The 14,439-nt window shown below is 26.2% G+C and overlaps 1 protein-coding gene across 1 annotated transcript; it reads left to right on the top strand.

Annotated features, from left to right (window-relative positions):
* The first annotated feature begins 10,663 nt into the window (after window positions 1–10,663).
* Window positions 10,664–14,437, top strand: LOC145835593 (uncharacterized). Its single transcript, XM_082943260.1, has 5 exons — window positions 10,664–10,869; window positions 11,257–11,375; window positions 11,814–11,945; window positions 12,570–12,716; window positions 13,278–14,437. Exons 1-5 carry the CDS (start codon window positions 10,693–10,695, stop codon window positions 13,465–13,467), a joined length of 765 nt encoding a protein of 254 aa, XP_082799386.1. The 5' UTR covers window positions 10,664–10,692; the 3' UTR covers window positions 13,468–14,437.
* The last annotated feature ends 2 nt before the right edge of the window (window positions 14,438–14,439 follow it).

The following is a 14,439-nucleotide window of genomic DNA, read 5'->3' as shown; positions in this document are numbered from 1 at the left end:
ATCTATAACAGAAAAACAAATATAAACTACATTTAAAAAACATAACTAATTTGCAAAGGAATGATGTTTCTGTTCACTTTTGTAAATTACACTTGTACACCCTTAAAAACATTTGCATTTTGTGTATTTATTAAATAAATATTTCATAAATAACTTACTGAATCCGAGTACTAATAAAACTTTGTTTTAGTTCTCCAGTTACTATGATAATAAGTTACTGATGTAAAAATGGAAGTTATTATCAAATCTGTGAAAAAAAAAATTTAAATGCTAATACGTCTTTTTTACAGTAAAAAAAAATGTGAAAGTTTTTACTTTTAAAATGTTCAGAAAGACTAAGAAAGAAATTAAACTAATAACAGCAAATTTAGAAAATAATCAACTTAGAGTATACTTTTGTTAGTAGGCAAAAACTACTTGCTCGCGGGCCGCAAACTTTTCATTTTATTTCATGCGAAAACTAAGTGTGCTCGCGGGCCACTGATTTACCTTTTACGGACCGCAGTTCGCCGACCTTTGCACTTAAAACTTGGTGTATGATTTTTTATATATAAAAAAAACAGTTATCTTATAAATTTACAATGTCTACCCATTTATGATTAGTTATATGTATGTTAACAGCTCTATTATTTTTATGTTTTCTACTCTTTGGCGCTACAACCATTTTGTTTACTTCCTTAACTTAGTTTGTGTTGATTTAATTCATATCAAAAGTAAAAGTAGATTTAGTTTTGTCAAAACTGCTGAGTTAATATCTGTTTTAATTTTACAAAATAAATTGCACTGTTTTATCTGAAAGAATCTTTTGGTCTTGGAATTTGTGGAAGCTAAAAAATTGGTTATATTAACCGTAGGTGAGCACCCTTTGGTTCTATATACAGGAATTTTACTGCTTTATTTTTAATACTCTACCCACTTCTCCTTTTTTGTTTTATTATTGACCTTTTTATTGCATTTTCAGGGTTGCTCTTCAAGAGAGGGCAACAAGAAAAATGTGAACGTAAATAATCATAAAAATTGAAATCTTTGGGAGGAGACGGTGTGGTGCCATGGTAGACTATGATTTTCATGGTGAATATTGGCAGTAATGGGTTTAAAAAAGAGTGCATACCATTTTTTTTTCTCAAAGTAGAATTAATTTCTCTTATTAGTTTGAGTTATAAAATATCATCCATTTAACTTAAAATTAAATTTTATTAAAGTTTTATATAAAACTTATCAAAGTTATTTACACATATATGGTGTGAGGCTTGATGACCAAAAGGTATTTCTCCACACCAATCCATTGACCATAGTTGTGAGCGTTCACTTTTTTCTTTCTTTCTTAATGATTTTCAGTTTTATTTTAAAAATAAGTATGTATTTATATTGCTGCATTTTATTTTAGCTGGCACCTTAGGTTACTCTTTAATAGTATAAAATAGTGTCATTTCACCAGTGCAACTTTTAAACTTTTTTGTATACTTATAGTATTATGGTTCATGTGTGTTACATATTGGTATGAACTTAGGGAAAAACAACTTGTTTTGTTAGGCTTTTTTTGAGGGCACAGGGGGGGTAAAACCCTTTTTTTTTGAAATTTAATCTTATTTTATAAAGTTTTTACTAAGCTACAAAATGCCTTTTACTGACTTGAAAAATTTAAAACAATTTTTGAGATATAGACAAGAATAGGATTCCTATGGGAGCAAACTAAAACAGCAAATAACTAGAAATCACTAAAAATCTATCTACTCCTATGTTTTTTGAGTTAACTACCTCAAATTTTCAGGAAATGTTCCGTGTATTATTTAAAAAATTCTGTTGGAGCAAAATTAAAAAATATTGAAAATCAAAAATTTTATAATAAAAAAAAACAGGAAAAATCTTTTTTTTTGTTTATTATTTATATAAAATTTTTGTTTTCTAATTTTCTTAAAATTTTCAACAGCATTTTCTAAATATATCATTGAACATTTCCTGAAAGTTTGAGGTAGTTTTCTCAAAAAATGTAAGAGAAGATAGATTTTTAGTGAAATAGTCTATTTTTGCCATTTTAGTTTGCGCCTCCCATAAGGAACCTATTGTTGCCTCTGACTTAACTGGCTATATCTCAAAAATTATTTTTAATTTTTTAAATCTGTAGCAAACATATTGTAGCTTAGTAAAAACTATATAAATTAAGATAAAATTTCAAAAAAAGGTGTTTGCCTCCCTATGCCCTTAACAATAGTGTCATTTCAAAATATATTTTACATTATTATATAAATTAAATATATTTTTTTATAAGAAAATGAGTTAATTTTTATACTAAGTTCACACCAATGTTTAAGATACTTGAACCGTAATACTAAAAAAAAGAACACAAAAAAGTTTATAAGTTGCAGTGTTGAAAGGACACTGTTATGTACAGTTAAAGAGTCATCTAAGGTGTCAGCTATAATTGCATTCAGTAATATAAGTACATAAGCAAGGCTTTCAGAATAAAATTGTAAATTATTGAAAATAAAACTGAAAAACACCTGTATACAGGGTTGCCACTCTTTTAGTCAAAAATCTTCCCTGAGTGACAAAAAACTTCCCTGAGTAACCTTAAACTTCCATAAGTTTCCCTGAGTTTTTTTCAAATCCTAAAAATTTTTATTTTTATTAAAAAATTACAATGTTAATTCTAAGAATATTTTAGAACTTGCCGCAAGGCTAAATAATTTCTAAATAAGCACTTAAAAATAAATAAAATTACTGTTTTTGAACAAAATATTGAAAATGAATTGACTAAATAATCTCATTCTAGATCAGGGGTCGGCAAACTGCGGCCCGAGGGCCACATTAAAGTTTTTATTCAACTAGTTTAAAATATTTATACTTTTGAAAACACAAAAATAAAATTTTAGTAATTTATTTAAAGGATATTCCAACGCCTTAATTTTTTTTGTTCAAAAATATTGTCTTTATATATTTTTATTAAAGCACATAAAAAAATTTCCTTTTTGACCTGCCGACCCCTGTTCTAGATCTAGAATAAATTTTCTGTGAGATTTTTGACAAATTGTAAAATTACCCTGAAAATTTTAGAAAAAACCAAAACTGCCCTAGTTAAAAAAAAAGAGTCAAAATTCCCTGAGTTTCCCTGAATTCCTTAAGTTCCCTGAAAGTGTGGGAACCCTGTATATATTAAACCAAAGGGTGCTCACCTAAAGTTAAGCATAACCTAAAAATAATTATATTCATAAATAAGGTATAGAAAAAATCACATATTAGATTAGTTTTCAAAACTGACATATATATATATATAAATGGCAAATATATTTGGTTCAAGTTTTTACTTTTCTATGTAAATTAAAGTTTTTTATGCAGCTGAATAATAAAGTTAAAAAAAAGATTTTTCTAAATTTAAATTTAGAACATCAGAACATCAACAATTTTTAGTTTTACCTAGGATGATGTTGCACCAATATCAAACTGAAATTATATTGTATTGGATATCTTTTTTAATCATAATTTTATCTAAAAACCAATTTTTTAAGCTTAAGGGCATAGGGGGGTAAACACCCTTTTTTGGTTTTTGATCTTATTTTATATAGTTTTTACTAAGCTACAAGAAGCTTTTTACAGATTTAAAATTCAAAATATTTTTTGAGATATAGCCAGTCAAAGTTGGAGGGAACAATAGGATCCTTATGGGAGGCGCAAACTAAAACGCAAATAACTAGAAATCACTAAAAATCTATCTTCTCCTACGTTTTTTGAGATAACTACCTCTAATTTTCAGGAAATGTTCCTTGATAAGTTTAGAAAATTCTGTCGAAACAGAATTAAAAAAAAATAAAAAATAAAAATTTTATAACAAAAAAAAACAAAAAAAAAACTGTTTTTTTGTTTATTTTTTATATAAAATTTTTATTTTTTATTTTTTTCAAAATTCCTTTCGACAGAATTTTCTAAACTTATCAAGGAACATTTCCTGAAAGTTTGAGGTAGTTAACTCAAAAAACGTAGGAGAAGATAGATTTTTAGTAAAATTGTCTATTTTTGCCGTTTTAGTTTGCGCCTCCCATAAGAAACCTATTGTTGGCTCCGACTTTGACCGTCTATATGTCAAAAATTATTTTGAATTTTTTAAATCTGTAAAAAACATCTTGTAGCTTAGTAAAAACTATATAAAATAAGATCAAAAACCAAAAAAGGGTGTTTACCCCCCCCCTATGCCCTTAATATATTTAATATAACAAAATACTCTGTTTTAAACAAGTTTTCAATTTATTTAAATTCATAGTAACAATTAAAATTATGTTTTATTAACTAAAATACTTAATTGATTTATTTTACAATGTTGTTGTATATAAATTATTATGTTATTATAAGTGCTATATAAAGTAAAATAAAAGCAATTAAACACTAAATTTTTATTAGTTTATGATAAATAACTAGAATTTTATTTGTTTATTTGCAAAAATTAAACTTTTACCTCAAAATTTGAGTTAAAAATGACATAATACAATATAATTTCAGTTTGATATTAGTGCAACATTGTCCTAAGTAGTTACACAATTTTGACATGTTAAGTAGAAAAGTTTTGATTTCAGATGAAAAATCTATAATCTATATAGTTTATTTTGTTACCTCTAAAAAAAAATTTAGTAAAAAATTACATTTTAAGTAGCTTTACAGTATCTTTTCAAGGTTTTTATACTATTTTTCACAGTTTTTTACCTTAAACTTAACTTAAAACTAAAAATAGATCATAAAATGCTTAATTTAGAAAACCTAGAGGAATTTTTAAAACCTGGAGAAAGTTAGCTAAAACCATTTGGCAATCCTGTAATATAACATTTTTGAGTTTTAATTCTGAGTGATACTTCCATTTACTTTTTTTTTTGCCTTGAAATAATTTTACAAGTATAAATGTTCAAATTTAGAGCGTCTAGTAGACTTTTTTGAAAGAAAGAAAACTCTGAACGCTCACAACCATGTTAAATGGATTGGTGTGGAGAAAGACCTTTTGGTCATCAAGTATCACACCATACATTTTATAACATTATTTGAGCAGTTTTAACTAAGGGCATGGGGGGATAAAACCCTTTTTTTTTCAAAATTTTATCTTATTTATATAATTATTACTAAACAACAAAATACTTTTTACAGGTTTTAAAAAATCAAAATAATTTTTGAGATACTAAGTAGGAGGCATCAACAGGATCCTTATGGGAGACACAACTTTGACTGGGTTTGTAACTCAAAAATTATTTTGAATTTTTAAAACCTGTTAAAGCATTTTGTAGTTTAGTAAAAACTATATAAACTAAGATCAAATTGTGAAAAAAATGATCTGACCCCTCTATACCCTTACTTAATATAATAATATGAAACTTAAGATAAATTAAAAATCAATACTACTATTTATTAATAGTTTTTTTTTGTATTTTTAATTAATTTAACTAAAAACAAAATTATTAAAAAATTGGTTGCAAATCTACCTATTTCTGCCAATATTGACTATAGAAACCATAATCTACCATGGGCACCACACCGTCTCCTCCCCTAGATTTCAGTTTTCACAATCATGTATGTTCACATTTTTCTTGTTGCTTTTTTTACAAAAACAACCGAAAAAATGGATTATAAAGTTCCATAATAAAATAAAAAGGAAGTGGTAAAAATGCTGTAAAAAAATTAAAACATATACATATTTAATTATATAAATAAGAATAAAAATGAATAAAAAACAAAAACTATAGTCATACTATACTTGAAAAAAATATGTAACTTTTTTTGTATGTGCTTATGAGAATAAGCAATCATTTATTTTAAGAGCCAAGTATTTATTTTTTTAATATTCATTAAACTATAATTTTTGTTAAACCTAAAGGTAGTGTAAATATGTACGTAAAAAGAAATCATACTTATTAATTTAAAAATAAATTTTAAAGAAAACTTAATTAATATCTAATAAACTTTACATAAAAACAAGTTAAATTTTAAAGTTCAACTTAGAGAAACTTAAATATGGATCAATGAAAAAATAAATTTTTCAATAAAAACATCAAAAAAAAGCTATCATATAATAATGTACATACTTAACATTTATTACTTGTATAGTGGATTCATTAACTGTTTTTATATAAATAACAATATTAGTAATATGACCAGTAAATATTTCAACTTATTAAAGATAGTTAAATATAATATTTTACCTTTGTAAAAAAAACTCTTTTCATCTAACTCATCAATTGATTTTAAAATTAAGTAAACCTATCTTTAGCCTCATTGTCAATGGAGACAACAATTACACTAAATCCCAAATTAAAAAAACCAAAACCAAGCTATCTCTTCCCACACCCAGTAAAACCACCATCAATCAGCCCAAAGATAGATTACAAATATACAAATACCAACACTTCATCTGAATTTTTAAAAAATATAGAGATTATTAAGTCTGAATTCTATCTGATTGATTTTTAAGTTAAAACAATTTTTTAGTCCATATTGAAAAGTTATAAGCTAGCTGTGATCTTTTAGGTTTCTTGGATTTTCCTCCTATACTTTACATCCAAGATAGGATAAGGTTTTAGAACCATAAATACTATTTACATAATTTACATAACAATTTGTCTCTTAAAATCTTGTTGAATGATTGTAAATTTTATTTACTCTTGTAAATTATGGCTTAAAGTTAACTGGCAAGGTATCCTTTTTAAATCTGTGCATAAAAACTCCTAACTCATACTAAAAAATATTTTCAACATCTACTATTTTATTTTCTATTTTTACACTGTAAACGCTTTCAATCCAACCTTGATGAATGCACCTTGATGCTTTATTTATGAGTTTATCAATCTCATTAATTTTAGTTTTACTTGCTGTAACCAAACAACAAATTATATCTTACATCACTCATCAGAAGTGAAATAAAGATATTGTACAATGAGTTTTGTTTTAAAAAGTACCTTGTTTTGTATAAAATACCTATTGTTTTCAATTACCTAGTTTCTACTGCTAGGCACTTAGTTTATAGTAGACATTAAAAATATTTTTTGCTAAAACATGTCTCCTAGTCCTACATTTTCAAACAATTGTTATTAAACTACTAAAAAATATTTTCAACATCTACTATTTTATTTTCTATTTTTACACTGTAAACGCTTTCAATCCAACCTTGATGAATGCACCTTGATGCTCTATTTATGAGTTTATCAATCTCATTAATTTTAGTTTTACTTGCTGTAACCAAACAACAAATTATATCTTACATCACTCATCAGAAGTGAAATAAAGATATTGTACAATGAGTTTTGTTTTAAAAAGTACCTTGTTTTGTATAAAATACCTATTGTTTTCAATTACCTAGTTTCTACTGCTAGGCACTTAGTTTATAGTAGACATTAAAAATATTTTTTGCTAAAACATGTCTCCTAGTCCTACATTTTCAAACAATTGTTTTTAAACTACATCAGTCTAATCTCCATAAAATTAAAAAGATCTCTTGAAAGGTTTTAATATATTTTTGACTAAAAAAAAATATATTTATTTCAAATAAACAAAAAATATTTAAGTCATATTTTAGTTCTTAAAGGCTTACAAATTTCTCCAAACGTAGCAAATGTTTTTTAAAAGTTTTAGGACTCTTAATAAAAACAAGGTTGCAAAAAAACCTGGATTTTGACAATATAGGCTAAGAAACCTGGAGTTTGAGAAATATTGAAATAAAAGACTAGAAAAACCTGGAATTTTTAACAAATTTAACATTATCAGGAGTAAAATTTCAATTTGACACAAAAATCCATCATATTGTTAATTTTTTTTGTCATCATCAGAAATAGTTTTTTAAAAAAAACCACATTTGAAGTAAGTTTACAGTATTTTTTCAATGTTTTTATACTAATTAAAACAGTTTTTACCTTAAACTTAACTTATAAGCTAAAAATAGGACCAAAAATGTACACTTTTAAAAACCTGGAGGAGATTTTGAAAACTTGGAGAAAATTTTCCAAAGACATTTGGCAACCCTGCATAAAAAATATATTGCATACAAAATAAATTTGAGTAAAATTATGATAAGAAAATATGGTCCATAATTTGTAACAGAAAATACTTTAAAAATGGCAATCACCAAAGTTTTATTGATGTTTTTTTTACTTTACAAAGCTGATTATTGATCTTACTAAACTTTTTCTTTTAAGAGGCAATGTTAACTTTACTTTAGAATGGCTTTTGTAAACACAGGGTGACAATTTACCTGGAAAAAACTTGAATTAAAAACTTTTGCAAACAAAGAATGTTGCAACACCCTAGAAATTGAACAACTTAACAAGCAGGGTTGCACTTCACTTAAGCTACTGAGAATAACTTAGTTTGTATAAACTTTATGATAAATATATACTAGTTATGATATCTACCTAAAGTCTTTTTAGACAGGGTTTTTAAAAATCCTGAAATCCTAGAAAAATCTGGAGTTTGGAAAAAGTAATGAATTAACCATAAAATACATTCAAACTAGCATTTCAGGATCTCTTAAAAATTTAAATGCATTTTTTCTGCAACTTAATTTTTTTAATTGAAAAGAGAAACAAAACTTTTACTTATAAAACTCTTGAAGAACATCAGACAACATGGATGAAATTTATTAAAAAACTAGAAATCACCCTGTTAGCATTTAAATCACTATTTTATATGATATGCAAAACCCTTTTTCAAAATCATTAACTACTTTTTTGCCACTTACTCTCTTAATAACATCAACATGATATTTCCTAGTACTTATTTGCTGCTTGAAGCAACTGTAATATAAGAATTTTGCTTTAAAGTTTTCAAAAAGTGAAAAGTAGATATAGACAGTAGCTCAGTTAGGGGCTCCCTAACTCTATTTTTTTGTGAAGTAGAAAAATAGAGAAAATAGAGAGCCACTACTTTTTTGGACTTTTTTTATTACTCTTTTGGACTTTTTTTCAATATATAGGACTATTATCTATTTAGAAAAAATTTACATGAGGTATAAAAGTTTATCCAAGAGGCAAGATTTAAAAAAAGCTCAAGATAGTTTAAAGTCACTTAATTTTTTTAACTTTAAGAATGGCAACCCTGCTATAATATGGTATTTATTGGTTATAGAAATCTTAAGTTTATTAATAAGACATATTGAATTTAAACAAAAATAATTTTAGTAATCGTATAGAAAAGAATATTTTATTTCTTTTATTTTGAACTTATAAAAAACTTTTCTTTAGTTCTATCTTTTCTTAAGCATTTATGAAATTTTTAATCAAATTTAATAAATGCTTATCTTATTATCATGATTAATTTCTAAAAATTTGAAAAATAAAGAAACACGAACACTCTGATCATAAGTATAAAGTTTCAAAACTATATTTACATCAAAAATAAACAAATCAAAACACTCATTGCTTAATATTATTAGATATTAGTTTTAATAAGTCATATGGTCTTGTATGTTGAAATTCTTTTATATTTTTGCAAAACTTACAGTATTTATTGTTATTTTAATTTAAAAACAAAAATATTTTTTACTATGTAGAGTTTTTAAAACATAACCAGTATAAATAAAGAATTACTTTTATTACTTATTGAATCTTAAATCACTGCTTAAATTTTTGAAGTTAATTAACATTATAAAAAGTGCTTTTAAAAACACTTGAGGTTATAAACATAATTTTTTTTTTACCATTTCAGTTATTTAGATACTTATCATTAATTTTAAGAATGTTTCAGATTTAAGTAATTAAAAGTTTTGATTAGTAATAGTTTAATTTTTTTTCTTGCAAGTTTGGTTTAGGAAATTAAATTTTTAATTATAAGTACAGTGGCTTTTAAAAAAGATAAGTTAATTTGAAAAAAAAACTTTGACCAGAATTAAATAGATCCAAAAAGCTTAGTTGATGAAATGATAATTTTCTGTCAAACTTTTCATGAAATTTCTTAAAACTTGACATATTTTTTTTCACATAGTTAATGCAATTTTTTTTGTTAAATTAGTAAAAACTATGTATCTACTTGGAACAGTAAAATAAGTTTTAGTAAGTTTAGCAACTTCAATTATACTCATGCACACTTTTGAATACAGTTTTCATATATATATTTAAAACCTTTCACGTTGAATAAGTTATGTTACCGAAAATTGATCATGTTGTAATGGAATACATCTTTCATATGCTCTACCATTATTATTATGTTGAATGTTGAATTTTACAAAATGTGCTCAACCAATGAAGGGTGTTATTGTACTAAAACATTACAAAGATAGTTGTGGATAAGACCTACAGCTTGTATTGAGATACTGCTGTAGGTTATAATTAGACTTTTTTTAGAACTGTATTTTGTTTATTTTGTATGTTTATTATGTATGATTTAGAGTTTTTATTTAAACACTGGATTGTTTTAGAGTTCTTTAAATTTTTATAGTTCACATAATTAAAAGTTTTAAACTATTTTTCATTTGAACTTATATTGTTATAAAGTTTTAATTACTCCAAGTTATTTGTAAAACTATCTTACATTTTTGAAACAGCATTGATGTAATAGTGATATATATTTTTTTATAGATACATCAATCAGTTTGTGTTGTCTGATTTGTATAAAGTAGACTAAAATAACATATAGTATTAATAATGAAAACTGGTCAAAAGTTACATAAAAAAGGTGAAAAACAAATTAACAAAACAACAGATACATATTATTTACTAGTTTAAAAGATAAAAAATGGCAAGAGAAATGGAAAAGCCGCCATCGTGCCTCTACTGCTTCAACGTGAGGATCGGGGCCCTCTTCAAGGCCTTCATGGTCTTGTTTGGTGGGTTCCTGCTGTCCTCGCTGGCCATCCTGTACAAGTGCGGATGGATGGACATCGAGTACGTCCAGAACGGAGACACCACCCAGGTTAGATGTTTAACAAGAATAACATTTTCCTGTACAAGTTTGTTTTACACGTCCAAGTTAAGAATAATGATTTAAATTGGTTTGCACTTTTAAGACTTTACAAATGTAAAATTAAAACAACTAATGTTTAAAAATATTTATTTTACTATACAACCCAGAAAAGTTGTTTAACAAGAATAAAGTTTTAAAATTTAATTGTTGCGTTTTCATGTTGGAACCATTGGTTTTAGAATGCCTTATGCTTTCAAGACCAAGTATTTCAAAAATGTGAGTACATAACACAACAACCACAAGACAGTAGTAGTTTTAAATTAAAAAAATGACTAGTAAATGAAATTTTATTAATAAAAAACAGCTAAAATTTTTTAAAGTTATTATTAACATCAGGCCTACTTGAACTACTACGTATCATCGGACAAGCAATTCTTCATCCAGTTCCTCTGCGGTCTCTTCTACATGCTCATTGGATTGATGGCCCTCAGCGGAATTGTCAAGAGGCGCGCAAGGTTTGAATTCTTTCTGAACATTGAAGTTTTGAATATTTATCATTTTTAATTTAAGTAGTTGTGTGTAGAGGTCAAGGTTGCTGATGCTCTTTCCTTTTTTAAACTCTTAGAATTCAATTTATCTAAAATTTAATTATCAAGTAGTTATGTGCAGAGTCAAAATAAAACATAATTTAAAAAGTTTTCAAACAATAAGTCCATAAAATAATAATTACAAATACAGCTTAATAATCAATACTTGTACAAATAATTTAACTTACTTTTCATACATAAACTAACATGATTATTTTATGAATTTTTATTAGCTGTTTCTGATGCCAAAAGTTTTATAATATTTTTAGCTCATTAATAAGATATTAGTAATAATTGTGCATAAACTTAGTTAAGAAAAGCATCAATGTATTGATAGTTTATTTAACACTTGAACTTTTATTACAGATTGCTGATGCCACTGTTCATAGTTCAGTTGTTCAACCTGATCAACACAATTGGAAACATCTTCAGTGTGGCCTTGGTTGCAGACAAGAGCGATGTGTTCATCGATGAAGTTGTCATGAACAGCTCTTACAGGTTAATATGTATTTTATTTTAACATATAGATAACTAATATTACTTATGAAGTTGTCATAATATGCCTTTGAGGTTAACAAAAATCATAAATATAAATTTGATGAAAAAATTCATTTCACCATATGCATCATCGTTTAAAATACTTTTTTTTATAAAATAAATGATTAATTCAGAATTTAAAACTAATATTTTTTTGCTTATAATGTAAACATCTACGATCAATTAAAATTTTAGGTTGTTAAAATTGGTATCACACTAAATAACCAACACAGTTTAAATAAACAAAGAATAGATTATGTCACTAGAATCAGACACCAGATTTTTTGAAACTTTTATTATTCAATTCTATCATTCCTATTTTACATTAGTTATCTATTCCAACAGAGAATGGGTGATGTCACTAGATTTAAAAATTCTGTCATTATTGTTTGGTAACTTTTTATTATATTTTTAACTGTTTTGCTAAACAGAAAGTGGGTAATGTCATTATATTCAGACGTCAGATTTTATAATTTTGTAGCAATTTTCATATTATTATTATTTTTTAAATTTATTAATTACTACAGAGAATGGTTGATGTCAGTGATAGTTTTCTTATAATCTTATTATATTTGTTTAAAACAGAGAATGGGTGATGTCATTGGATCCCGATATCAGGTTCGTGTGCGTCATGTCCTACCTCTTTCTCCAGCTCAACTTCGATCTCATCTTCACCAAATGCATCTTCCAAACTTACAAGCACATCACCGTGCAGGAACTCTCCGCTGTCAGGTATGGTTGCAGTACAAAACTTACATGTCTATTGCCTTGTTAAATGATTACATGCTATCAGTACAATATAATAAATAATAAGTTAAATTTAGGTTTGTTAGTATTTTGACGCATATATTGTAAACTTTCTCTTATCTATATTACCCTCTTAGATATTGATCATACGCAAAATTATTTCAAGTTAAAAAATAAGAATTAAATTTAGCAAGCACATCACTGTGCAGGAACTTTCAGCCGTCAGGTTTTAAAGTTTAAAATTTGTGGTTTTGAAGACTTGATAAGTAAAAAGAGATACAAAAAAAAAACTTTTGTAAGTACTCACCTTTGCACTGGTTGTAGATATTTATTCAACATAATAGTTTTCTAATGCTGAACAAAAACTTTAAATTTATATAAATAACCAACAAATTATCTGTTTTCCTAAAAAATAAAATACGGTGCACAGAGGTTAGATTTACTTTAAATACATCCATTTGAAGTTGCTGACTTTTATTTTATTTTTTCTTTTCATACTGATATTTTTACAAAAACTTAAGCTTTATCAACCTTACCATTTCACAGATCCACCGAGCTCAACGTGATTTCATCGAACAAGCCGTGTAAGATCCCCACCGACATGACCATGGTTCAGATCGAAGAGCACACTCTTCCCACTTACGAGGACATCCAGAAAGTGCCGCTGGTAACTAACCAGGAAGAGTACCAGGTCAAGCCTCCGGCGTACGAGGAGAAAAAGGAAGAGAAGCCCTAAACTGGGGGGTTTCCCTGCGCAGAGAGAACCTGAACGATTTCACGGTTCACTCTACCGACATGTTTGAAGATGTTGGACTTTCTGTTTTGCTGAAGTAGAGACTTTCTTTTGTGTATTATATGGACTTTCCTGAATCGATATGAACATTTTTGATTAACTTTTTGTTTTTACTTTTTATATCAATACGTTGTGTGTTTTAAGGTTGTGCAACAACTAAGTTTAAAGCAGGTTTAAAACCTATTACGTTTCAAATTTACTCTTCAATCAGAACTGTTAAAGTTTCTAAACATTTGGCTAAAAACAACAACATTTTTTAAGAATACTGCTTTTTGTTTTTAAGATCAGTGAACATAATAACAAGCAAGAATACTACTGTAGTAAGCATCGTTACCACTCTCTCAGTACATATTTTTTTTTCTTCAATCACGACTGAATCCAACAAAAAAAAAATTCCTCCTTAAAAGTATGAACTGTAGTAGTTCTATAATATAAATAAAATTAAAAGATTATTTTTACAAAAAGTCAAATAATCATTTCTTCTCATACAATTCCCACGTATAAACACTTTGAAAGCCTCAATTTTTTCAATTTTTTTCTATACATTTAATAACAAAATTTTTCTTGCTGCCAGCTTTTTATATATATATATTTTTTCTAAGCACATGTAAATATTCGAAAGCAAATTTTTATAAATTAATTTATCGAAATCCGGCTACTATTTTATGAAACTCAATTTTTTACTTTGGCTGAAAGAGTGGTAATGTTGTGTATTATAAGAATATTCACATATGTTTATTCCAAGGTTTTGTAGATATATGTGAAAAAATTTGTGTTAACAACAAGCTTTAGTATTGTGATTTTTAACATGCTTTTTTGTAAATTTCATAAAATGCTTTCTTTATTATTCAGGATTTTGATTATCAATTTTTGTCGTAAACTCTACTATATTAATTCTTTCTTCTGCTTCACAGG

The sequence above is a fragment of the Thalia democratica genome, chromosome 5, assembly GCF_965202585.1.
Source record: "Thalia democratica chromosome 5, ktThaDemo2.hap1.1, whole genome shotgun sequence".
In the NCBI taxonomy this organism is placed as follows: domain Eukaryota; kingdom Metazoa; phylum Chordata; class Thaliacea; order Salpida; family Salpidae; genus Thalia; species Thalia democratica.
The sequence above is the reverse complement of the archived record's forward strand: the minus strand, read 5'-3'. Positions and strand labels throughout refer to the sequence as shown.